At 47.3% G+C, this 26,768-nt stretch overlaps 2 protein-coding genes across 3 annotated transcripts; one reads left to right on the top strand and one right to left on the bottom strand.

Annotated features, from left to right (window-relative positions):
• Nucleotides 1-20: 20 nt before the first annotated feature.
• RNPS1 (RNA binding protein with serine rich domain 1) lies at nucleotides 21-9,701 on the bottom strand. 2 transcript variants are annotated; one of them, XM_061350749.1, is made up of 8 exons: nucleotides 9,559-9,689; nucleotides 6,373-6,564; nucleotides 5,866-6,021; nucleotides 5,389-5,580; nucleotides 4,075-4,177; nucleotides 3,160-3,313; nucleotides 2,432-2,573; nucleotides 21-1,092 (listed from the first exon to the last, which is right to left on the bottom strand). In XM_061350749.1, exons 2-8 carry the CDS (start codon nucleotides 6,441-6,443, stop codon nucleotides 987-989), a joined length of 924 nt encoding a protein of 307 aa, XP_061206733.1. In that variant the 5' UTR covers nucleotides 6,444-6,564; nucleotides 9,559-9,689; the 3' UTR covers nucleotides 21-986. The 2 variants fall into 2 exon arrangements, with proteins under 2 accessions (XP_061206733.1, XP_061206734.1); XM_061350750.1 differs by lacking the exon at nucleotides 6,373-6,564 and having other exon boundaries at nucleotides 9,559-9,701.
• An 11,388-nt stretch (nucleotides 9,702-21,089) lies between these two features.
• On the top strand, nucleotides 21,090-23,904 carry LOC133210936 (uncharacterized). The gene is made up of 3 exons (XM_061350829.1): nucleotides 21,090-22,525; nucleotides 22,660-22,820; nucleotides 23,878-23,904. The coding sequence occupies exons 1-3, from the start codon at nucleotides 22,042-22,044 to the stop codon at nucleotides 23,902-23,904; spliced, it is 672 nt and encodes a 223-aa protein (XP_061206813.1). The 5' UTR covers nucleotides 21,090-22,041.
• Nucleotides 23,905-26,768: the final 2,864 nt, after the last annotated feature.

The raw sequence follows: 26,768 nt of genomic DNA, 5'->3' as shown, positions 1-26,768 counted from the left end.
CAGGAACGAAGCAGGCCAGATCTTCTCAGTCTACTGCTTTATTCAAGTCTTAACACAAGTACAAACACAACACGGCCCAAAAGGCTACAAAGTTTTACAAAACAAACCAAAGTATCTGTATAGCACTGACTGTACAAAGGGCGGTGAATCCTCTGCACTTCCCAAGGGAAGCCCAGCTAATCCAGCCAGCACCTCCCTGCTCAGCAGCCTCCAGGGATTCACCCAGTCAATTTGGGACATGTAAAAGCAGAAGCACTGTTCCACCCAGGGCTGCGGGAGGTTTTACAAAAACCCGTTAAGGGAACGTGAAATAAATCGATTTACAGGGGCCGCTACAAACCAGTTCTTAAGACTTCTGGCTTCTTTTCTAAAGCATGATGTTTCATGGGCTGGACTGTTGCTTCTCGTCTATGCGTTAGAAGAGCTTAATCTGCAGAAGAGCTCGCTGTTAGAAACTAGCTGTCTGGGAGCTGTGATAAAGCAACAGCTTGGAATTTAAGTCTCAGCAGATCTGGGCTCCAGCTGCTCTGAGAAGTTCTGTGCTGGAACCCCAAGCTCAGGTTAAATGCCTTCCTGTCTTACCACACAGGGTTTTTGAAGTAGCTCAAGATTTACATGCTGGTCTGTAACAGCATGCTAAACATTTCAAAATCACCAAGCAGCAGCCTGCTAACTGGAGAAAGAGAGACTGCACCAAATTTTCCTTTCATTTAGCAGGAAAAGATGTTTTTGCGTCCTTTAAAAATCAAAGCCATTTTAAAATCATTTTGATTCAATATCAGGAAACTTGAAACCTACAGCACAGGTGATACACTGGCCAGGGGCTGTTGCTCTCTCCTTTTAGGTTTCCTTCACTGCCAGGATTCTTTCTCTCTCACACTCCTCCTCACCCAGACCCATTATATAAAAAAAAAGAAAAAAAAGGTACAATATTTAGTCTGATGGGATTTAAGTTAAAAATTAAACAGCTGTCCAGTTCTTTTGCTTTATCGTGAGGAGTTTGAGCTAGAGCGGCTCCGGTGGCGCCTTCGTCCAGGAGATCTAGATCTTGATCGTCGGCGAACAGGGGATCTACGCCTTGGAGAACGCGACCTGGCAGAGAGGAAGGAGAAACCTTTAGCTACAAGACAAGAGCAACAGGTTCCAGTCATTTGTCAGTTTTTCAAACACACTCCTTCCAACCCCACACACCACGATGCGAGTATTTCACTCCAGCTCAAGAGAGGAAAAAGCCACTGACTACACAGCAGGGATATTCTGGCTACCCTCCCTCTGCTCCAGAAGTGGAATGAATGTTTAATATCCACAGAACAGACAACAATCTCGTCTTCTTCCTCAAGCAAAACCAGCCCAAGTTGATTCTATATCAGATTGTCACCTGAAAAGTCAGCTTTGACTCCTGAAGTACAGTGGTATTCAAGGAAAGGATTCCTATAAACCCTTCCAAACCACAGGGATGTTTCTTAGAGGAAGTCTAACTTTAAAGAAGCAGTTAAGCTTCAAGCCCTTCAGTACTACAACCAATCTGTACAGCCACCAGCATGACACTGAGGCTTCAGGCACAGAGTATTAACGGATCCTGAGCAGGGTAACAGAAGCTGACCAGGGAAGAGTACAAACAAGGAGGAGGGAATGTCAAACCTACCACCTGCCAGGCCTCAGTAAAAGGCATGTTCAGAGGAGGACCAATAGGCAGTGGTGGATCACACGCCACATTAAGTTCTCATTTTTAAATCTGTAGATCATAAACTGTTCAGCAAGTGCCTCAAACTGGAGGCACTTTTACTAGCAACCAGAGTTTAAGCCCATTTCCAAGACTGAGCAGCCAACAGCAGAATCCCAGACTGGTCTGGGCTGGAAGGAACCTTAAAGCTCATCCAGTTCCAACCGCCTGCCACAAGCAAGGACCATTCAGATGCTGAGGGAGACTCCAGAAGACTTATTATCAGAGCATGTTCAGGCAGCCTTGAAACACAGAACAGGCGCAGGCACACAGGGTCACATCTTGGGATCAAGTGCTCTCCACTCAACTGATGCTTTTCGGCCATGTGCCCATCCACAGAAATAATGGAGGGAGGTGCAAGGGCAGCAGAATAGCGAGTGGCTGAAGCAGGCTGCCAAACACATTCTGCCAGCTACAAGTCCCTTCCCACTCCACCTTGAAGCATTTATGCAGAAGGGACTCCAGGGAACAAGCTGGAAGGCACCTGACACTTCCAAGAGGCTGCGTTTGGGGTGTAGGCCAGAGCAGGTCATCCTCATGTGACCAACTTCCAAAGTACAATCCAGGTTCAACTGACACCCAAAAGGTGCTCCTGCTGTTTGGACCAGAAAGTCAAGTCCAACAGGATGAAACTGTTGCCCAAATAAGTCTTTCAGCGATAACCTATTGTTATACTGAGAAGGAAATATAAGTTGTCACAGCTCTCACCTTCTCCTCATGCGAGGGGGGGACCGGCGCCACATTGGTGGTGGTGGCAGCATCCTCCTGGGTGGGCTGAAGCGCCTGGGAGGTGGCCTGGGTCGTGGTGCCAGCACGGCTGTGGCAGTGATCTCCTGACCATCAATCTGGCCTTTTTAGGGAACCGCAGGAACAGGAAGAAGTAAGTATTTTCCAACACTAATGTCTACACATCACATTACTGAAACTCACAGCTTTGTCACCAGCAGCCGAACCATGAATCAGCCAACAGTGCCATTCCCACCACCCACTCAGGAACTGTTCTGACAAAGTCCATGTACATGCTAGACTTCATAATCCGACATCCTATCGCACTGCAGTTCAGATGTTAATTGGGAAAGGTTTTCACAGAAAATTAAAGAAATTTATTACTATTCTGGGGAAAAATGAACAAGCGTGCCAAACAAACAAACGTGCCAAACAAACAAACGTGCCAAACAAACAAACGTGCCAAACAAACAAACGTGCCAAACAAACAAACGTGCCAAACAAAAGCCCAACCCCAACCCTCAAGTTTTAGTAGCTCTGTTATGTTTTGGATCTATCCTGAAGCACACAAAAGCCAAAGACTTTTGGGCAGAGATCAGTTCCCCAAAGACTTCTGAATCCCTATCATCTCTAACTCACCTTCAGATCAAACTCATCTGCTCCAAAGACTTTTAAAAGCACCCAGCCTCCTTGCAGCATTTGATACCTACCTCCGTCCATGTGTTTCAGGGCTTTCTCAGCATCATCTGGGTTCTCAAACTCCACGTAAGCATAACCTTTAGACAGGTGTGGATTTAGCCTGTCAACTGGCATGTCAATCATTTTAATCTTTCCGTAAGTGGAAAAAATTTCCATGATGTGATCCTGCAGAGAAAGAGGAACTCTTAAGGACACAGACCACACTTAGTGACCAGATGTGGCTCATGCAGAGCAGTAAATCCATAGCACTAGATCAGCTTTGGATGAATCCCACCATGAGGAAAACAAACTTCATTGGCCAGATGCGGGAGGATTACCACTACTTTCTCTACTGATGTTCAGCTCCTCAGATTGTTCCAAACCTTAAGCTCTAGCAGCATTACTGCTGCGTGTCAACACCAGCTACAAAAATACAATTAGTGTAAAAATCTTCTTGGGGACCTGTAAATGGAGCTTATGCCCCCAGCTGAAAATTCTTAAGGTGCAACTGTAATATTTCTTAAAACACTTTTTTTTCAGCACCTGAAGCCCTTTACCTCTGAAGACCTTTGAGCTACATTCTAACAAAGACAACTCAAACCAGCCCAGCTTTCTTCAGATCCTTTATCAAGAATCTCTATACATCATTAATGCCTCCGAGGTTATTTCAGAAGTTCTACAGCTTTCTTCCTAGGAAGGTAGGATACAAGGCCTGAAACACTGACAAAGCAGACAGACCTCTCCAGCACTACAGCTGCAAAAGCCTGCACTGTATTTGACTCGGTAAAATCCTACCAAAAATTTCCTCACTGATCATTTGGACAAAAAGCAAGAATTTCTAAAAGGAACACCTTGGCAGCAACAAAGTCTTGAGAGCTTCAAAAGAGCTACTCGCATGTCCTCACAAATGATACATGAGCCTCCCATGACAGGGAGCATGGCATTACCTTGGTCACATTTCTAGTGAGTCTTCCAACATGCACTTTTGTAGGTCTGGGTGATGGGCTCCGCCTCTTCCGCTCCTTTTCATCTCTTTTGGGTGGCTTGGACCTGATTTTCATAGCAGAAAATACTTATAATTTTCAGGGAACAAGCAAGACCAAACCAAGAGGCGGGTCAATAACACATGATTAAGAAGTAGCACTTCTCCTGGTAGGGCATCTTTATTCAGAAGTTAAGAAAGTTAAGGTTAGGAAGTGCTGGGGTGGTGTTGAGAGCATTTCACTTGGAAACTCTCAAGACCTGCATTTGTCCTGTCTGCTTTTGCTTTAGAACATTCTGGAATTTGAGACCATTTTTTTTGTGAGTTTTCAATTTTACTGCAAGAAGGTTAACAAACATGAAGTTTAGCAAACTTTTCTATAAAATTGTTGGCTACAGTAAGAATTTCCCAGTTGTTCAGACAAAAAACATTCATTGCCTCAACAATTAGAGAGGCAAAAGGAGGACATAAGCACCAAAGCATACCACAACAGGCAGTTAATGGATCCAAAGATTTGTGTCTCTGTACCTGTAGTTCACTACAGAGATCCAAAAATGCCACAGTTAAGTAGCTGCGTATCATAATTTCTTCGACAAGGTAAAAACCCAAAAAGTCTGGAATGTAACTTTAATCAGTAAAAAAAATAAGTATGCAGAAAATCTGGATTTATGCTTCTTTCTAATCTTACTCTCCATAAATGGAGTGATAGAAAAAAAAAACAACCTCAAAATCCCAACCAAAAACCCCACACTGGCTTATAATACTTCAGTAGATTTTTATCAGCCTTCAGCACCCTACCTACAGAATTGCCCAGAAGAACTGTATGGACATTAACAGAGCTTGATTTGAACCCTTAGTGGAAAATGCATCCCTTGCTCCCATCCCCCCGCCTTTCATTTTTTTCATACATAAGAACACACACACCATTTTCAGCCCTGATGTTTCTGTTAAGTCTTGGCTGTAACTTACAGGCAACAAAGAGCTTTACTCTTATCCAGTCCCCATTCAGACCCATACTATTGGGTAAACACTGATTAAAAATGCCTCTACAAAGTTCAAAATTACTCATCTTAAAATAAGTGATTCTAACCTCTTCCCCTACAGAGAATATGCTTCAATCATAAGCAAAAGGAGCACACCCATCCTAACAAAATTCAGATCTCTAGCTTGCGAAGAAAGCAACTGGTCTTCAGAAAACAATCTGTTCTGACCACAATCCTGCAATCTATGTGAAAAGAACCTGCCACCTGGTAATTCCCAGAAGGCAAATAAAACTCACTTGGAGCGGGAGCGCCTCCTGTTGTCATGTCTCCGTCGAGATGGACTTGGAGATCCCGAGGAGCTGCTGGAACTGGAACTGCGTGAGGTGCTGGAGCTCCCAGAGCGGCTTGAAGCAGAAGAGGAGCTGGAGCCACTGCTTGAACCAGTGCTGGAACTGGACCCAGAACTGGAAGTTGAGCTGGAACGGGATCTAGAGCATGGGGTGGAATAAAGATGAGTGGAATACCCAAAAAAAGAGTGGCTGAAAAACTTCAGATAATTCCAGAGAGCGGCTGTGAGTGGGAACAATGCAAACTACTGCTGCACAGCTCACTAGACAGCGTAAGGAAACTCACACCTAAACCATCCCAACCCCTTCAGTTAGATGCACCTGCACCATGCCTAACATGGCGCCAGCCTTCAATAGAAACATACTGGAAATCAAACTGGTGGTTTCTGAAAACACTGATTTCTTACTGCCTGGAGGAGTAACTACCTAGTACTGCTGCTCCCACTAGAAGCACTGCGTCTCTTGCGTGTCTTGTCTCGACCACGATCCTTTTCACCCGATTCCTTAGTGGCTGCTTTATCCTTGGACCTGTCCTTTGATTTCTCTTCAGACCTATCCTTGCGTTTGGTTGGTGAAGGAGCCCTTCAAGAACAAATTGCAGAAGACATTTATAATACAGAGAAACATGAACAACAAAATACCCCATGCCCGAAGAACAGAATAGCAACACAAAACATTGAACTTCAATTCTAACTCAAAAATCACTGTAACTGCAGAGTTAAAGCATCAGACAAGTTTGGACTTCTTAGAAAAAAGAAAATACATTGCAGAGCAGCTTTGAGGAAGACAGCTATAGCATACAGAAATTGTCAAATACAGAAACTCACATGGGAAGAGGGGCATTTTCAACTCCTCACCCTCACTGGGACAGCCCTGGCACCCTGTAACACCCCCAGGTTCATTACACCTAGAAAATTCGGACAGAATGATTACCTAGTGTTGGATTTTTTATTATTTTCTTTGAGTCCTAGCAAACTCTTCTTTTTCAATCCTGATAACTCCATTTTCCCTTCGGAGGTGTCCAAAGCAGCACTGAATGGGCCTCACTTATCTCAAATCTCACTTCTAACTCCTTGATTCTGAGAACCGATCCCTAATCGAGTGCAATAAACTCCAAAGAACAGCCTAGTGACAAGATAAGAGGGTTTAGAAACAAGAAATTAATAGATAGGCACAAAACAACAAACCTACTTTGCAGCAATAGCAGCACACTGGGCATCAACTGACTCTCACAGTGTACTTCAATCACACTGTCACACCACTGTTGACACGGGGGCTCTGTGCCCCTTGCATGGCACCCTGTGCCTAGTGTAGCAGTCTCCACCTCATATGACATTCACAGAGGTACAGAGGATCTTAATTATCCAAAGAATGGCAGACTGCGAACAGCCATTTTCTTGGCAAGATGCACATGCAGCTCATGCACCTTCGTAACAACCTTGTCTCCGGAGGAGTAAACACTGTTTTTTCTCCAAAGACAATCTGTGCTGTACATCATGTCTGTCAGGAAGAAAGGGTTGTTCAGAACAACCCCCCCGCTACTGAATTCTGTCTGCTTTCAGTGTCAACTTGCTGTTCCCAAAGCTCTGTCAGCCCTGGAAAGACCAGGTTAAAAGGCCCAGTTTGCTGTACTGCTGCAATAGCAGATCCTGCTTTAACTTCTTAGCAGAAAGGCTGAACTGGATTCTGACCTATCTACCCAAATCAGTTCTCTCTTTACACTAGTTCCAAAAGGAGACAAATTTAACACCCCACTATTTAACACTGAAATACTGAGCATTAGTTGAATGTTTCCCATGAAAAGGCTGCATCCACCACATATTCTGCAATATCTAAACAGGCTGTTGCATTTTAACCATTCCACATGGATTGTTTAACACCTGGATTACATGGTTGCCTCCAACCTATGTTAATAAGCACATAAAGAGGGTAGCAGATTTGATTTGCTGTGACACCCTTTAGCTACTACAAATGGAACATGCAGGAAACGGAAGAGCAGGCACAAGCATGTCTTAACTGCCAGGCCCATTTGAAGTGGCACTGAATATCCACAGTAATGCATGATGTTAGAAACATCTGTACCTCCACATGCATCACAGGCAAAATTAGCTAACAAGGAAAAGAAAAAAAACCCTCTCTAGTCCACTGCATCCAACAGTCTTGTTTCTTCTACACTTCTGGTGTCAGGTTCTGGTAAGCAATTACTTAATTCTCTAAACTACAATCAAATTCATGTTTGTTCATTCCTCAACAGCTGAGCTCACTTTCCTGATTTTCAGCTTCACAGCTTTCCACAACACGATAACTCCAAAAAGCAACACAAATATTCACAAATCCAGCTCCCCACAGATCCAGAAGCCAAGAAAAACCAATGCCGTTTTGCATGAAGAACAGAAAACCCACAACACAAATGTGACACCACAAGGTTTGCTGGGAGAGGAAAGGTCTTCCCTAACACCAGCAGTGATTAGAAGGCAGTCCACAGACTGCTCTGTAGGTGTTGCACAGGTGACTAAAAAAGCAAACCTGTGTACATCATTCAGCTTTACAACATTTCTAACCAGCTCCATGCCTCTACACTGAAGTTCAAAATTGAAAGCCACTGCATGAGACTCACTGACTTACTTTGAATAACAGAGCAGACATGTTTCTGGACTCACAAGACCAAAAAAACCAATCGCTTTCTTTCTCGTTCTAAATATACCATAGCCAGTTTTGTGTTATATCTTCCTACACAGCAACTTACCTTGCACCTGTGGATATCACAGGGCTGATACTATCAACTCAGCCATGCAAAACTATCTCATATCACCTGATAGCTAGCTTGTTTCAGCCCTAATGGGAGGGGGAGAGAGGGCCCAAGGGAAGACCAGCACATGCTTTGCTGCTGGAGCACTAGGAAATACTTCAGCTAAACAGCTACAGCTCTGGTGCCGCTCCTCAGATCAGATAAATTAATCACATGATGTCTGCATGGTCAGCAAACTTCCATATGGTGTTACTTTCAGCATTTAAGCCACCTCCAAACTAAACAGCATTTCTCTCCACCGAAATATATGTACCTATGTCAAAAATGCCATTCGCCAGCTTACTTCACCTGCAAACCTGAGTCCAAGAGACACAGCCTGTGGGACTGTCACCTGCACGTGTTCAGATTTCACAGAAAGATATGGAAAGCACAAAACCATGGTCTTCACAGGAGGGTGTATAGCAAACTCATTTCTAAGCAACACACTGCTTTCTTACAATCCAAAATCCTCTCCATCCCTAGCCAGCCAATGTTTTCGCAACACTCACCTCAAACAAGTCTAAGAGCAGTCTACACAGGCCAAGCATTCATTTAATACATGCACACTTCTCTGCTTTAAAAAGCTGATTTACACTCTTAAGAGAGCTGCGATTCTGTGGCAAAGGAAGGAAACTCAGCTCTCCCAGGATTTCCTGCCTGACTACAGACAAGTCCTTTAATGGCATTTTGCTTCAGATCCTCATTTACAAAATACGGTAAAGACTTCCTCATGTGACGGGAGGGTTCAATGCTCAGCAGTTCTTTGCAAAATTACGGCCGACCCGGACTAGCTAACTACAGCGCGCAGGGCCGCAGGAGCGCAGGGCAGCCAGCTCCACGTCCCGGTTCGCACGCCATGGGGTACGTTACGGCGCCGGGCGGACCAAGGGCTTGTCGCTGCTGACCGCACCGTACGTGTTGCCATACTACGACCGAAGCCAAGGCGCGGGCTGAGGAACAGGGAGAGAAAAGCACAGACCAAGCACACAGTCGGTTCAGAGAAAATCCCGCACCCCGGGGCCCGCGCCACCCGCCCCGGGTCCGCACAGCGCTCCTCCAGCCGCGGGGAGCGCCTAAACACCTGGTCCCAGCTCCCATCCAGGCCCCGACCCGGTCCCGCCTGGCTCCGCCCCCCGGCCTCCCTCCCCGCCCCCGGGAACGGTAGGCCGTAGCGCCGAGGCGCCATCGCTGATCCTCGACCCGCCATCTCCCCCTCGGCAGCTAAGGCGCGCTACCCTCAGCACCCCCGCGCAGCGACGGGCCCGCTCAGCGCCGCGGCCAAGCTGGATGGACGCCGATGGGCCCTGGGCCCTAACCCCTGCCCCACTCACATCCTCGGCACCCGCCACAACCGCCAATACGAAACCGTCGCACTTAACCAACGCACCGCGCACGGAAAGGGGCGCGGCGCACGCTGATATCGTCACGCACCGGGGAAGGGAGCAGGGCGGGCTTAAAGGGCCAGTGCCGGAGCGGCGGGGGGCTGATGGTGGCAGCGGTCAACCAACAGTCTTTGGGAGTAGGAGTGGGAGGAGAAGGAAACGGCCCGTGCGTTCTTGCAAGGGGACCTCAGTTGCTCATCAGGGATCTCCAGAGCTGATGGGCTGTGGTCATGTCCAAGGACACTGGCTAGCAGGACAAGCTCTGCCCTGGAGAAGTCACTCACATCCACTGGAGCACCCAGTGTTCCCCCGGCTGGAGGTGTCTAGCTCAGTGTGTCCAGCCCCGTTCACGCAGGGATCTCTGACCTGCCTAGCCCCACGGAATCATAGAACCATGGAATGGTTTAGCTTGGAAAGGACCCTAATCCAGTTCCACCCCTGTGCCATGGGCAGGGACACCTTCCACTAGACCAGGTTGCTCCAAGCCCCATCCAACCTGGCATTGAACACTGCCAGGGATGGGGCAGTCACAGCTTCTCTGGGCAACCTGTGCCAGCACCTCAGCACCCTCACAAGGAAGAAATTCTCCCTAATGTCTAATCTAGATCTCCCCTCAAGTTGTCGTCATCATTGTCACCGTCATCATCATCATCATAGCAGCCAGGGCTTCAACTCTTGACTCTTCACAAGTCTGACAATTCAGCAAACTGTTGGTGTTCCCTGGTAGGTGGATTCTGTGCCTGGTGTCGTGCCCAGTGTCATGCCCAGGTTGCAGATTCAAATTTCAATTGAATTAATCTCAGCTCAGTTCTGTAACTGGAGGTGGTGGCAGTCATGTCCCCTCAGGATACCCGGAGCAAAAAGGGACAGCACCCGCAGGAGGGGAGTCACCTGCTGCCTGGCCTGCACAAGTGCAAGAAGAATGTTAAGAGACAAGCGAAAGACCTAACATGGAGCACCATCCAGTGGTATTCTATAAATCCAAAGATTTATATGGGATTTTCTCTTTTCCTGTCCCCCCACCTCTTCTTCCCTTTCCCCACCAAAACGTGTGCTGTTTACAGGGAAATTTGCCACTGGAGGTAGTGGTCTTCTGACCCATCACACTGTGTTCCAGCTGTATTGGCTGCCTTACTTTTTCTGACTTCAAAGGAACAAAGCCGGGAGTGTGCTTTGACCCCATTCCTAATGCAGGGCCCTAAACATGACAAACCCTTCTGAGGAGCAGGTGTGCTTGTCAGCTGTGAAGAGAAGACAGGTCCACCTCCTAAACACAGAGTAAGAACATGGCCTGTGTAACTCCATCACAAAATGTGAGTGAGAATAGGTCTGGTGTCTGTAAGATCTTGTGTGGAAAGGAGAATTGATTTCTGCTGCAAGAACACCTGCTGTGGGCAGGCTCAGAAAAACACAAAAGGAAGTTGTTCTTCACGTAACAGTTTGATAAAGGGCAGGTTTTCCTGCCATAGGATGTGGTAGCCTACTAAAAGTTTTCATGGGTTCAACAAAAAACCGGGCTATGCCTATTGAAGGCTATCAGCAGACTGTCATGATGGCCTTAGAATCATTAAATAGTTTAGGTTGGAAAAGACTTTTAAGTCCATCACTCAACCATGCCCCCAAGCACCACATCTACACATCCTTTAACACCTCCAGGGTGCCCTGGGCAGCCTGTTCCAATGCCTGGCAACCCTTCTGGGGAAGAAATTGTTCCTAATATCCAGTCTAAACTTCCCCTGGCACAGCTTGAGGCCATTTCTCTTCTCCTACCCCTTGTTACTTGGGAAAAGAGACCAGCCACCTCCTGGCTCCATCTTTTCAGGTAGTTGTAAAGAGTGATAAGGTTCCCCCTGAGCCTCCTCTTCTCCAGACTAAACCCCCCCAGTTCCCTCAGGTGTTCCTCATCATACCTGTGCTCCAGGCCTCTTGTGTAGCACATTCTAGCTGCTAATCTGAAAACACTTTATGGAAGATGGCAAGTGCCACCACTTGGATTCAGTAAATGGCAATATGGGCTAAAGATTAGGCCCCACAAAGACAAGGCAGATATTTCAGCCTGCCGTACCCACAGGACCTGTGGCTTTCAGCAGGTTGTACTGTTTAGTGACAGCCTTTTAGTGCTCAGTTGCAATCTAGCCTGCTGTGGAGAAAAGGACCCACAGGAAAGATTGTACTTCCTTCGGATGGGGGAATGGACACCAGGCTTGGGCCCACTTACTCTGCTGACTGCTGTTAGCCTTAGAGCATGATATTTAAACTTTTATCCTCTTTCAGCTGTAGCAAAGCCATACTGGCTGGCTGGTTCCAAGGCCATGCACACCCTTATGCTCACATAATGGCTGTCATCTCTCCAAGGGTGGTCAGGTGAATTCACTGAACAAACAGAAAAATAATGCTACTGTGGAAAAAAAAAAAAAAAAAAAAGATATTTCCTAATATTTGTCTCCCTGAAGCAGCTCCCCACAGAGCTGTAAGCAGCAGGACCATCCCCAGGACTGTGGCACCAGGGTGCCAGTGGCTGCTGAACAGTCAGCAGGACTGAGCCTTAAGGCCAAGCCTGAGCAAAAAGAGATATTTGAACATCTCGTCTGGGAGAACAGGTCAGACAGAGCATGTGTCCACCTCAGTGAACGGCACCACTGAGATCTTCTGTAGATGCCAGCAGCTCAGCCCACGGTCACCACTGCAGTCCCATGCAAGGTCTGGATGGGACCTCTTGAGACAGCACTGCTGCCTCCTGTAGGGCTTATCCTCCATCATCTGACACAGGGGTGGTGGGAAATGGGATGGATGGCAGGTCAGCGCTCTGAGAATGCAGAGGTGATGTTGCTCCTCATGGTCCTGAAGCAAGGCTGCCCTGAAAGAATTAAGAGAGAGCTCCTCCCTCTGGGTATATAAGTCTCCTCCTGGGTGACCTTCCCAGCAGCCTTTGCTGGCTCTGCCTCAACAAAACAAAGAGGGTAGGAGCTTATCGAGCAGTAGCCCCCCAGAAAGTTTGCTGCTGGAGAGCTGTGCTGTGCTGGGACCCTGGCCTGGCCTGCCCACAGCTGCGGGAGCATGCAGCAGTGGCAGCAGGTTGGTGCCATCGCCTAAGAGGATCCTGGTACTCCCCTTTATTCCCTGTAGGTGGATTTCTGCCTGTTTGCTTCTGTGCATTCAGCTGGTTTGGGTGCTGGGAGAGTGATGGGGAAAGATAAAGAGAAACTTCTGGCAGTGGTAGTTCAACGGGGGGTGAGTGGCAGCGAGAGGTGGCCAGAGGCCAGTGTCACTGGGGTCCTGTGGCCCTTGGCAGAGCACTGCTGGATGGAGATGACTGCTGCCCAGCATGCAGACTGGTGATGCGCTCAAGTGGGGATGCAGAGATCTGGCTTCTGGAGGTTCAGTGGATGCCGAGGTTCAGTGTCAGGGTGGGAGTGGTGTGCCCCATCTAAAATGCTGTCCCCAGCTGCTTCTTGAACCCAGCAGCCTGCCCAGAAATTTTTCAGCAGAGGTGCAGACCCTCTTTAGAAACTGCCCCTGTGTCAGTAGAGTGCCGGGTGGTGGATTTAAGGCATCAGACAACCACAAAGCTGCTCCAGCCAAGACATTGTAGATGAGCAGGAGAGGAATGAACAGAGCACCACAAGTGCTGTAGGGTCTTGCCTCTGTATTTTTCTATCCCTTCCCTCCTGCATCTCAAGGCTATTTATGAGAACAGTGCTATTTACTGCCACTGCTGCAGATGAACTGCTCCACTTGTGGTGGCAGATGGTGGTCAGGACTAATTAGTCACTGTGTCTGCATTACCACTTGAGGCTGAAAGTGCTTGTCCTATGTTTTGCACTGTCTTGCAACTGGGTACTCCCTTTGTCCTTCCCATTCACTTGCTCTGTGTTTGGAGCCACTGCAGCATAGGGGTGTGGCTGCAAAGAGCTCTCCTTGAGTCCTAGGAGGTCCAGGCAATCGGTGGGTTATTCTGCCAACAGCAGCACTAAACTGCTGGTAGTCATTTTTCATGGTGAGGTGCAAGGTGCCCTGCACCAGACATTGCTTCATGCTTGTAAGGGTTGAACTGCAGCACTGTCTCAGCCCACAACATCTTAATACTGGTGTTTTCCCTGTGCTGTAAGAGCTTGGGTCATCTCCCTGTTCAGTCTGTCACTCCCCCTGCGGCTGTATGAGAGTGGGGTTAGGTGTATGCCTGCCTTTCAAGAATATAGTCTGTGTGGCTTTGTTACAGAAGTTAGAGGATGTGGGATTTGTCTTCTGAAGGCTTGGAAATATTTCAACCTAATGTGTAGTACTGCCTTGGGTATCTCTGCATAGAGTTGAGATGAGCCTCAATTTCCAATGACTGCGGTGTTGAGTACTGGTATAGGTTTGGAACAGCAGAAAAAAAAATGTATTTCTGGGTTTTCTCTGTTTTCTGCAGAAGGAGGTGAATGTAGCAGTTTAGCTGAAACGCTTGAATGAAATCATCAGCAGCAGTCTGAACATCTAGCCTGCCCTCTCTCAAGGTCTGAGGCTTGCAGTCTACACCAGCAGCTAGGCCGTGGACAAGCTCAACACTTAAGGACTATCTGCACCCGAATGTGCCTGTGCACACATTTGTATTTCATGTCTTTTAGCAAACAAATTGTGCTACGATGCACTTTTTCTCTGTTTTCCTGCAACACTTAGAAAGCATGCCTCGACCCTGCAGAAATGTGCCTGCTCAATGTTAACCTTCCTCAAACCTCCTTGCACCACAAGGAACAAATACCATGCAGTGATTTGTTTGCTTCTTATTCACCCATGTGAAAGACATTAGAAAATCAAGGTGTGCGTGTGGTTTAGCCTTTGCAACTCTGCTGGAAGGGCTGTATCTTTGGAGAGTAGATACTTAAGGCTCTGTAACACTTTAAAGAGAGGCTAATGTTGACTGTACAGGTAAAGGCAGGGCAGGGAGATGTTGGCAGTATTTGTTCTTGTCCAAATAGCTCAGCCTGACAAATTTGTTGAGTTCCAGAGCAGAAATGGATTTCTGAACCTGGATGTGAAATCCAGCCTGTTCCTCTCCCCCAGGTCTGTGAAAGCCTCTTTTTCCTTCAAGCTGTGGTTCCACAGGCCTTCATATGAGGTTTGGATGCTCCAAATATTTTCTTAATACAAACCCGACCTTTATCAGGTACAGGCACAGAATCACAACCATGCTCAATGTGTTAGCCCTTGTGATATGGTGTTAATGTTGGCTTTGAGCTGTAGGAGAGCTGATCCAATGCAAAGATTTTTTGTACAAAAATGTATTCATCAACGTGATTTTATACAGTGTCACTGTGTTATAAAAATTTAGCATAGACAGGGTTTTGGTCCAAATTTAATTTATTTACAATTTATTGAGAGGCAATAAGCAAGCAGCGCTGGGTGCGCAGGGGAGCCTTCACTCCACCAGCAACGCACGCTGTCTCTTTTGGGTTTTATTCTTTTATACATTATCACATCTGGTATCTGTGCTCTTTACATCCTGCATACGTGTCCTGTTAGGGTATTGTCTGAGTCTATGGTATCCTGTTGTTAGGGTCCTTGTTCTGTTTTCTTGCTTATCCTGCTTTCTTGAAGATTGCTCTTCATTCTTCTTCCTTATCATTCTTCTTCCTTATCATTCTTCTTCCTTATCATTCTTCTTCCTTATCTCGTGACCTTTGAGTGACAAATCATCCCTTTGCAAAGAGCTCAATTTGTATAAGCATTGTTGGCACTACCGGACATCTGTTATTTGCTTAAGACTTAGTTCCTATATATTGTGATTACAATCTTGCATAAGCATATATTGGGGGTTACAGCTGTTTCCCTTTAAGCAATATTCTAAAGTTTACAAAGTGTTCAGAATTTTACAATATAATTCTTATGGTACTTAACTAATATAAAAAAATGATTATTACATTATTTCTTCTTTCTTCTTATACCAAGTGCAATGCTTACAAGGGTTTCTAAGCTGCTGACACGAATCATAATTGTATCCCTTACAACTGCTTTGTGCTGCATGGCTTGGGACCTTCTGACCATCAGGGAGGATTTTCCTGTGTTCCTGAAACTGTTCCTTCCCTCAATCATGAGGAAATAGTACTATGTTTACACTGGCTTTACCCTGTGCCCTATACAATCCTAATACTCTTTACATGTGCACACTGCTATTTACCCTGTCACCTTCTCTTTATGCCCTATTCCCCAGTTAGCACCAGGCTGTAGAGGCATAGTCTGGGTCAAGAGAAATACGTAGCCTCATGAATATGTATGTATGCCCAGTGACTATATAAGGGCGGCTTGTGTAGCAATAAAGGGACACACGCTAGGTGGAGCTATCCCCCGTGTCTCCCGGCGCCGCCCTAAAGAATACCTGCTTGTGAACTTGAAAACTTTGTTGGCAAGTTTGTTCCTGGAGTTTTCTCCGAATCAATTTAGCACCCCAGATGGGACCCGCTCTGCTCGGCTGCAGGACCCGCTGAGGACAGGGCTCCCTCGGGCCCTCGGGAGTTTTTCCCGGAGGGACCCTTCGACTCATTCAGATCACTGCGGGGGCAGACAAAGACCATCTTCACAAAAGATACTCTGTTATATAGTCTGTAAGGTACTAAATTGGGTTGGTTTGGTAAGCGTACGCAAGGTTAGGAAGCCTTCTGCAGACTGATATGAAATCTGGTAGGTAAAGGCATATACCCGGCTGCTAGCGTCCATTTGGTATACACCCACGAGAAGCAGGGGGCATCTTGTGATTTGGGTCCTACAAGATACAGGGGGTGTCTTGTGGAAATGGTTTGGGATCTTACTGATATTCGATTTATGTTGTGGCTTGTTATAGTGATGATTTTGGTCTTGTGATTTTGGTATTGGTGACAGGATGTTATAACTCTTACTGTTGTTTGTTTGTTTGATACGATTTTAGTCTCTGTCTCAAGTGTTGTTAACTGTGTGGAGCATGTCTGTGGGATCCCATGTGCGTGTGTGAATGTGAGACTGATAATGGGAAACCAGCAGAGTGGAGAGATACTGAAAAAGAGTCCTTTAGGGGGCATTCTGGCACATTGAAAAGAACCGGGGTGTGTGTGTGTGTGTCTCCTGGGGGCTCAGTAAATAAGAAAATGTTGGTAAAATATTGTAACCAGTGGTGGCCTTTGTATACTCTGGAGGACTAGGAGAAATGGCCTAAAAATGGAACTCTGAACTATAATACACTGTTACAATTAATGTTGTTTTTGAGGCAGCAGGGAAAATGGGATGAAGTGATGTATGCAGTTTTTCATGTTGCAAAACCACCTGGAATGGCAGAAGGAATGTGGAATTAATATAGCACCTTCAGATCCTTTAATTTTAGCTTTAAAAAAAGAAAGGAAGCAGGCTGGGAATAGATTGGAAAGATGTTGTTCTGGTTGTGATATTGGGGAAACGTGTTTGAAACTTAAGAGCTGAGGATAACATGGTTGAGGATAGAATGGAGGATTATGTTTCCTCAAAGGTACTGGATCAGAGATCACCTCCGATTCAGGAGGAATCCTCTGTTTCAGATGAAGAGCAAGAACAGAACAAAGTGTAGAGAAAATTCCCTCCACTCCTGTTGCCACCCATGTCCTTAATAAAACTAAGACTGTCCTGTAAGCCCCTCTTAGGGAAGCAATGGGATCAAAGGGATGTAGCAGGATAAAAGTGAATTTTTCTTTAGGAGATTTGGGTAATTGGAAGCAGATGGCAAAAAAAGATCAAAATGACCCCATAGGGGTAGCTAAGAAATTTGAGATACTGGTAAAAAGTCAGGATCCTGATTGGAAGGATATAGATGTAATATTGGATGCATTAAGAGAGACAGAAAAACAATTGGTTATAAAAACTGCTTGTACTCAGGTAAATGCTTAGATTACTGCAGGGGCAATGGCTGGGAGGGTTGAAGATCATATTCCCTTTACAGCTCCAGATTGGGGTTATAATGATGCTGGAGATTATGCATCTCTAAAGAGATATCAACATTGGATTAAATAGGGGCTTGAAAACGCTATACCTAAAGCAGTAAACTGGTCAGTGCTGTTTGAAATAAGACAGGGGCCAAAGGGGTTGCCAACAGAGTTTCTGGACAAGCTCAGAGAAACTATGTGAAAATGCACCACAATGGGTCTTTCCTCAGAGGAAGGAAATCAGGAAGTCCAATTCACCCAAAGTAGAAGAAATTCTCAATCAGGTATACCCAGGAGTTTGGGCATCTGAAATCCCAGGATATGAAATAACAGGAGGACAGAGAGAACTTGCAACCACTAGAAAATAAGCCAGTTGTCAAACTCCATGACCGCTCTCCATCATCTTTACCAAGTCTTGGGAAACGGGAGAGGTGCCTGAGGACTGGAGGAAAGCAAATGTCACTCCCGTCTTCAAAAAGGGCAAGAAGGAGGACCCGGGTAACTATAGACCGGTCAGCCTCACCTCCATTCCTGGGAAAGTGATGGAACACCTTATCCTTGGTGCCATCTTAAGGCATATCAAGGATAAGAGGGTTATGAGGGGCAGTCAACATGGCTTCACCAAGGGGAAGTCGTGCTTGACCAATCTTGTAGCCTTCTATGAGGAAATAACACGGTGGATGGATGATGGTAGAGCGGTGGATGTGGTCTACCTCGACTTCAGCAAAGCGTTTGACACGGTCTCCCACAGCATCCTTGCGGCTAAATTGAGGAAGTGTGGTCTGGATGATCGGGTAGTGAGGTGAACTGTGAACTGGCTGAAGGAGAGAAGCCAGAGAGTTGTAGTCTATGGGGCGGAGTCTAGTTGGAGGCCTGTATCTAGTGGAGTGCCTCAAGGGTCGGTACTGGGACCAGTATTATTTAATATATTCATCAACGATTTAGATGAGGGAATTGAGTGTACTATCAGCAAGTTTGCTGATGACACTAAGCTGGGAGGGGTGGCCGACACGCCAGAAGGCTGTGCTGCCATCCAGAGAGACCTGGACAGGCTGGAGAGCTGGGCGGGGAATAACTTGATGAAATATAACAAGGGAAAGTGTAGAGTCCTGCATCTGGGCAGGAACAACCCCAGGTTCCAGTATAGGCTGGGGAACGACCTGTTAGAGAGCAGTGTAGGGGAGAGGGACCTGGGGGTCCTGGTGGACGACAGGGTGACCATGAGCCGACACTGTGCCCTTGTGGCCAAGAAGGCCAATGGCATCCTGGGTTGTATTAGAAGGGGGGTGGTTAGTAGGTCGAGAGAGGTCCTCCTTCCCCTCTACTCTGCCCTGGTGAGACCTCATCTGGAATATTGTGTCCAGTTCTGGGCCCCTCAGTTTAAAAAGGACAGGGACCTGCTGGAGAGAGTCCAGCGCAGGGCAACTAAGATGATTAAGGGAGTGGAGCATCTCCCTTATGAGGAAAGACTGAGGGAGCTGGGTCTCTATAGTTTGGAGAAGAGGAGATTGAGGGGTGACCTTATTAGTGTATATAAATATATAAAGGGGGAGTGTCACGAGGATGGAGCCAGGCTCTTCTCAGTGGCAAACAATGAAAGGACAAGGGGTAATGGGTACAAATTGGAGCACAAGAGGTTCCACTTAAACCTGAGAAGAAACTTCTTCTCAGTGAGGGTGACGGAACACTGGAACAGGCTGCCCAGGGAGGTTGTGGAATCTCCTTCTTTGGAGACATTCAAGACCCGCCTGGACACGTTCCTGTGTAACCTTATCTAGGCGTTCCTGCTCCGGCAGGGGGATTGGACTAGATGATCTTTTGAGGTCCCTTCCAATCTCTAACCTACTGTGATACTGTGACCGTCAAGGAGCTCCAGACATTCTTGGGAATGACTGGATGGTGCAGACTTTGAATTCATGATTATGTTCTGCATCCTTTTTGTAGGAACAGTCAACAGAACCACTAACACATGACTGCTTGGCCGCTATAGAGAGTGTATATTTGAGCCGATCAGATTTGAAAGAAAAACCTTTGGAAGATGCTGATTCTGGGTTTACTGATGGTAGTAGTTTCATGAAAAATGGTGAATGAAAGGCAGGGTATGCTGTTACTACCACTTCACAGGAGATTCTCTACAGGAGAAGTGGAGCGGACTGTACCAGATATTATCGACCACCTTTACAGCAGTGAAGATAAAGGAACAACCTGCTTGGATACATTATTCAAGAATGAAGAAAGCACCAGAGCCAGAGAAGATACGACGGATTGAACCTTCAGGACCCTTACGTATAAAATTGTGTCAGTCATAATTTGGATTTATATGATAACTGGCATACAAGCTTGGGACCAAAACTTGTTACTAAAATGTTACTAAATGTTACTAAAGTTTTTAATCATAGTGACTGTTGGGTGTGTGCACAATTGCCTAAATCAGGAGAAAATCTGGACGTTCCATTAATTGGCATTCCAATTACCAACACTATCTCATGGAGAAATTTGTGGGTGAACACTAGTAGTCTACATCTGAGAGAAAGGTTAAGATTTGGGGTAGTTAATCCTAATCCAAGTAAAAAATACTATACCTGTTTACAGGAACCAGAGTAGGAGATTATGTTTGTTTAAATGCCACAGATGTAGGTCACCATTCAAATTCCAATCACACTATTAATATAGATTGTATCGTAGTTCAGTGGTGGCCTGTTCCTGAAGGGAAAGGACGGTATTGGTTATGTGAAGAAAATGCTTATAAGACTACCCCACAACTGGAAGCGGGCATGTACCTTAGGTGCTGTGATACCCAGTCTTACTATTATTGACATGTATCCTTCTGGAGCCTGGGTTAGAAGTTTTGCTAAACAGATTAAGTGAGGGTTTAACCCTATTGCTGAATGGAACACCGCATTTCATAGTTTTGTGAGATGGCTAAATCCATCTTTGGGAGTAAGCGAATTAGAGAAGGCAGTCGTAAATATCTCAGCAACCACAGAGGAAATAGAAAGTAAAACTACTGGTATAATCCAAGCAGAACAAAAAGAGATAACTAGCGTATCTAAAGTGGTATTATAAAACTGAATGGCTCTAGACATGTTATTGGTTTCACAAGGAGAGGTTTGTTCCATAGTCAATGAAAGTTGCTGTTCCTACATAGATCAAAGTGGCAGAATTGAAACAGATCTGGAGGAAACGTGGAAACAAACTAAAGTATTTAATGAAATGGGCAAGAATTATTCTCCTGGGATGATCATCCTCTGTGGATCCCCATGTCTCCTGGGGTTTTGAAGAAATATGGAAAAAGTTAACTTTGTGGTTATCAAATCTGTCCTGGTTGAGGCAACTGGTTGGAGGAATATTAATATTGTCTTAATATTGATTACTTGTGGTATGATACAATGTTCCTTCTGGTATTGTAAACGATCTATGATGAATTATGAAGATTGGAAGAGAAATGAAATCAACATCAAGTAGAAACAGGAAATTATTTAAAAAAGACTCTAGATGATAATGGTAGTAAAGGATTTGCAAAAGGATTTGCAAAAGAACAGAAAAATGGGGGATTTGAGACGAAAAGGCACAAAATATAAACCTTTGTAAATAAGTAGAATCAATTCTAAGTAACGTTAAGTTTTATGGCTTTATAACAATAGCAATGCAAAATAACTGAGGTGCGTGACTCAAAGACACAGCTTCAAGCACTGCACATCCTGACCCACCCCTGTCATAATACCTGCAGCAAGGAAATGGGCTGGTCCTACCATGGTGCTTGGCTCTGAGATGTGACCCAGAGGAGTCACGCATGCAGGGACCACACCAGCAGCACCATCCCTGCTACATCACATATGCGTGCACCATGAGTGTGACACCTCCTGAGCCACCAGCCAGGGTTGTGCCCCTGGGAAGGACACGGAGGCATGGGAGGTACTGTCATTACACTTACACTTGTGCCATTTTACAACTGGTGTATAGGTGGTTGCTTTTATTTCTCCCAAAGGTACAGGATAGTGTCCTCTTCAAATGCGAAGTGCAGGCTCTGCAGTCCAAGCAGTTCCCATGGAGATGTTGCAATCATGGGCCTCCCAGGTTCTGCTTGGTCCCATTCCAGACCACCAAGGAGATGTGAAGCTCTGGTAGGAACCTTCCAGCCTTGTGCACTGAACCACCATTTGCCAGGGCTCACACTGAGCTTCCCAAGATACTGAACTGCTGCTGACTCCACTCCTAATTCCTCCCTGTGCTGCTGTCAGTGCAGAATTGATGTCCGGTTTGGGGGACAGGACACAGCCAAGTCTGTTACCATCCTCTGTGCCTTTAGCAGACAGGGGGACCAGGCTGGACCTCCAGCTCCAAGGGGGCTCTGTGTGAGCTAGGGACAGGGTTTGGACTGTCCCTAGTAGCTCTGGTGGGAAGAGCCAGCTCCTTCCTCCTCTCTGGCTGGGAGCTGGGTCACTGCTGAAAGCTGGGGATGGCACCCTGTGGATCCACAGCCAGGGCCATTAGCCCAGCAGCAGAGTACTAGCAGGGTCTGAGCACCACCATGGGGCTTGGTGCTGTTAGGGTGCTGCTGCTGTCACCACAGGGGGGATGTAGGTGCTGGCTAGGGGAGGTCCTGGGAGCTATGGGCCGGCTGGATGACCATGCTAAGAGAAGGATTGTGGAGCTGTGCAGGGCCGGGCTGAGTTTCCACAAGATCAAGAAGGTGCTGGAGCTGGATGACATCTACGTGATGCCACAGGCAGTGTACCTCTTCCTCAAGCAGAAAAGTGTGGAGCGGGTGCTGGTGTCAGCTGCCTGGGACACAGATGAGCCCCAGCCTCCACTGCAAGGACAAGAGACCAAGCTGCCCAAGCTGGCAGGTCCCTTTTCCCCCGCAGTGCCTGGTGGGGACCCACTGGTCAGCCAGGGCCCCGCAGCTGGCCCTGACACCAAGGAGGGCACCCAGAGTGTCAGCCCAGCCTCACTGTGCCAGGGCGGTGGGCAGAGCAGCGAGGCCTTCCCCATGGGGCTGCCCCCTGGGAATGGTAAGGCCTGGCTTCCAACAGGGGTCACTGCCATGGCACCCTCAGCAATGCTGGATCAGGGAAAGGACTCCCAGCCCTGCACTGGGTTGCCCCGGAGTCTCCTTTCAAGGCGTTTCTCTTTCTGTCCCTTGCAGGCGATGGCAGCTCCACAGGTGCTCTCTTGGCTCCAGGGATCATGGCCAGCACTCACCAGCCCCTGCCCAGCCAAGAGTGGCCAAGTGCACCCCTGGCCAGGAACCCAGCCCTGATGGTGAAGAAGCAGCTTGTGGACAGAACGATCATCCTGCAGAAACAGGTAGGCTGCTGGGCAGTACGGTGGGGTGAGAGAGCCTGTCTGTGCCAGGCAGGAGCTGCGGTGGTGCTGCCCACAGGACACCCTGCACAGCACCTTGCTGTATCCACTTCATGCAGATGGAAGGGGCAGGCTGCTGGGGGCAAAACACTCTTGAAATACCTCCCAACCTCTGCTACCTGCACTCTACAGCAATGCTCAATCCTGGCACTTTGGGAGCTTGCCTGGGAAGCCCCTCTGTTCTCTAGGGCTGTGGGACATGCTGCCCACACAGCTGCTGTTCTTAGGTGATGCCAGCCATGGATAGGTCAGTTTTGCTAGCATTGGCCTCCAACCTGAAGCTCACAAACCCCCTCTTTAAGGCTTGGTTTCAGTACCAGCTCAGGAGCTTCCCCAGCCCACCACAAGGACATTAGCAGCTGCATGACTTGGTGCTGTACCAGGAGATGAAGGGCTGTGGCAGGCCACAACAGACTGACACAGCCAGGACAGCCACCCCTGGGACACATCCAACTGCTGTAATCCCCATTGTGTACCCCCCTGCCTTGCCATGCCACGAGACCCCCAGGCTGTGGCCATGCATACATTGTCCCATAAGTGATTGCCAAGAGCCCTTCCAGCTGCTTGAGAGGACACAGGTTGCTCAACACCCTTTCCAGAAGAAAAGCTCCCCGGGGTCTCAAAACCACATGTGGTCCTCCCTAGTGAGCAGAACAGTTCTTTGCTTCAGGATACAATACAAGACATAGAGGGACTAGAAAGAAAACCCCAGGATGTGTTATTTCTGTCCCTGCACAGAGCAAACGTGTGCCTGACATTGGTCCAGGAACAGCATCCACCAGTGGATGTCTAAACACATGCTGCCAGCATGCAGAGCATGTGGAGCTCTTGCAGAGCAGCAGCAGAGGGGCTGGGTGGGGATGAAGTCTAGAGGTCCCTAACGAAGTGATGGCTTTCTCTCACACTTTGTAGTTAAGCACAGAATAAATCTTCCTTTTGCCAAATGTCATTGAAGGAGCAGCTGGCAATGTTTCACCCTCCCTTCTCTCCTGCTTCCCAGATGACAGCACTCACACGGTCCTGCTGAACCCCACGAGCCCTGCAAATCCAAGCCTTGCTTGGGGCAGTTCAGTACTTCCCGCTGCTCCCAGCTCCCCTGCCATTGCTGAACATAATCCACGTATTTGTGAGCACACACACACACAGAGCTGTACTCACATCCAACCCCCCCCAGGTGTTTCCCAGGTCCCTGCAGCAGCAGTGTGTGTAACCTCCCCAGACACATGGCTGTCCCATTGCTGTGCTGGCAGCATTAGAACTCTGCTACTGTCTTCCCGTGGTCGCTCATTTCAATGTTGGTGTAGTTCTGGGCGTGTCTAAAAAGCAAAAGACAAAGGGAAATGGGAAATCAGTCACTCTGCTCTTTTGCACAACTAACCTGCATTTTCCTTGGCACTTGAAATGAAGACGCTGGATCTGCCTTCAGCAGGCACACAGTTTCCTAAGGTCTTTGTTAATGTTTTGGGGAAAACCAAGAGCAGAACTCCTGCCATCACCTGGCACGTGTACATCAACTTAAACCCACAGTAGTTTCTGAAACAGCTTCCCTAAACCTGACTTACGATATTTCTAAAATGTCTTTAAAAAGTTACTCACAGTTTTCTATTCCCCAGATGAATTTTAAGGACTTTCTTCCTTTCTAACTCTTGTACATCAGATTAGTAAAAATGAATGGTAAAAAATCACTTGGGCTAGTTAAATAACCCATCCCCCATAACATTCATTTTAAACATACAGCCTGTTAAACTGCACGTTGCCTGCTGACATTAGAGAACTTCAAGCAATTATTTACAGTGCTGCCATGTTATAATGTGGAAGCTGTTTCCCAGCAAGGTAATCAATCCTAAGCTGTCTGTTGCTTCCACCCTGCTCTAAAGAAAGGGCTCTTCCCTGCAGCCAAAGCATTAGCTCTCACTGCCTTTGTGTGCCACAAGCCTTCAGCTTTCTGCTCTCCCACCACATGCTCTAAGTAAGATTGATGGTCTTTACACTGTGCCCACTGACATGCCTAGCATTGTGCATGTTTTCATTCATGCTTCCCTTAACCTCCTGCAGAACCAAAAGCAAAGGGGCTTTGCTGCAAAAAAAAATTAAGAGCAACATATTGGAGTGTCTGGATGAAGAATGTAGGTGATCACCTGGGAGAAGGAGCAGGTCACTGCATATCAATTAGAAAGGAAGCACTGGGGAAAGAGAGTGAGAAATGTAAGGCAGATAGGAAGATGGTTTCTCACAATTTGATGAAGTAAAATGCCAGGCCAACCAACAAGAACATGAGCAGGAGAGATCCCATGAGAAACAGGGCAATTTCCCATTCCTGGAGGAAGCGGAGAGTGCAAGGGCAGAGACAGAGTATTGTAGCCAGGATCTCTCGCAGCACAGACTGCCACTAAGAGGTCACAGAATGGGTTGGGTTGGGCTGGATTGGATTGGATGGGACCTTTCAACATGATCTAGTTCAACCCTTTGTCAGTTTAAAGCCATTCCCTCTTGTCCCTTGTTGGTTGTCTTGTCCAAGCTGGCGCTGAACACTTCTAATGATGGGGGCACACACAGCTTCAATGGGTGACAACAGGTTGGGCTGTACCAGCCTCCTGAGGTGGAGAGCCCCTCTTCCACCCCTTGGTTGCATCCTCACAGTGTGCTGGCTCTGGCAAGCTCCAGCCTAGGTCCCAGCTCCTGCTCTGAGCAACTGGGCTTCTGAGCCGTTTGTCCAAGAGCTCCAAAAGCAAGGAGCTAGCTGGTGAAGCCCAGTCTGGTGGCTTGCCCTGCACTGCCCCTCTCACGTGGGGAAGTATCCTAACCCTGGTCTCAGGCCTGCTTTCTGTGTTGGAAGCAGATCACCATGCTCAGCTTTGCTTCCTGCTCACCAGCGCCGTGTGACACGGACAGGGTGGCTTTGGGAGCAATGCACTCAGGGCTGGTTTTCAGCACACTGCCATTCACTGTGAAGGGGTCGGGGCTGGCCAGGAAGCACCAGCACCATGTCTCAATGGAGTGCTGCTGCTCTGGCTGCCGAGCCCATGCCTGGTCCCAGACCTTTGCCAGGAAGCCCACGCACATCACGTTCAGTTCTGCAGAGGAACAACACAGGCGGTCAGAAACTCTCTGGCTGTTTGGGAACTTACTGCTCCCATGACCTCATGCCCTGCTCCAGTAAAACCCTCCTGCTCCCATGCTTTTCTCCCTCAGAAATTATGTTGCCATGCTTTACTGCGGGTAACTTGAGCACATACCCAACCTTTGGTGATAAAAGGGACTTGGAACCCAGTAGAATACTTTGTACTACACTTTGTAACTTCAAGATCTCTACCCAGTAGTGAGAGCTGTCTGAAGTGTTTCAAAGGGTCAAAAAGATGAGGGAGACAAAACACAGCTGTGAATCCTTCACTTCATAGAATCATGGATTGGTTTGGGTGGCAAGGGACCTTAAAGCTCATACAGTTCCAAAGCTCTGACATGGGCAGGGGCACCTTCCACTATACCAGGTTGCTCCAAGCCCCATCCAACCTTGGCCTTTTGTAACTTCCTTACAAAACCAGACAGAAAATAGGAAATGTTTCTTCCCATCCTTCAAACGCTATAGGTCACTTCCAGAAGTGACTTTTTGGTCCAGGTATTTCAAAAATGTATAAGACACTGAAGGAGTGCAAGCCTGCAAGTTTGGCTTAAGAAGGGACCATCCTGATGATGAGCATTGTGGATGAGGGAAGGAGGAGGGCATTGCAAACTGCAGATAGAGCTCAGAGATGCCACAGGAGCACTTCTCCTCTAGGGAGCTCACCAAGACCCTTTCTGAGCTTTCCAGCATCCTCCTTTGGTGCAGGGTCCATGTGGAAGGAGATACGGTTTTCTGGGTACACCTTGGGGCTGTTAATAAGCTCCCAGCTG

Source organism: Neopsephotus bourkii, unplaced genomic scaffold, assembly GCF_033783945.1.
Source record: "Neopsephotus bourkii isolate Nb327-2 ecotype Australia unplaced genomic scaffold, CSIRO-AGI_Nbou_v1 NB_533, whole genome shotgun sequence".
Lineage (NCBI taxonomy): Eukaryota > Metazoa > Chordata > Aves > Psittaciformes > Psittacidae > Neopsephotus > Neopsephotus bourkii.
Note: the sequence above shows the minus strand (reverse complement) of the source record. Positions and strands in the feature narration are given on the sequence as shown.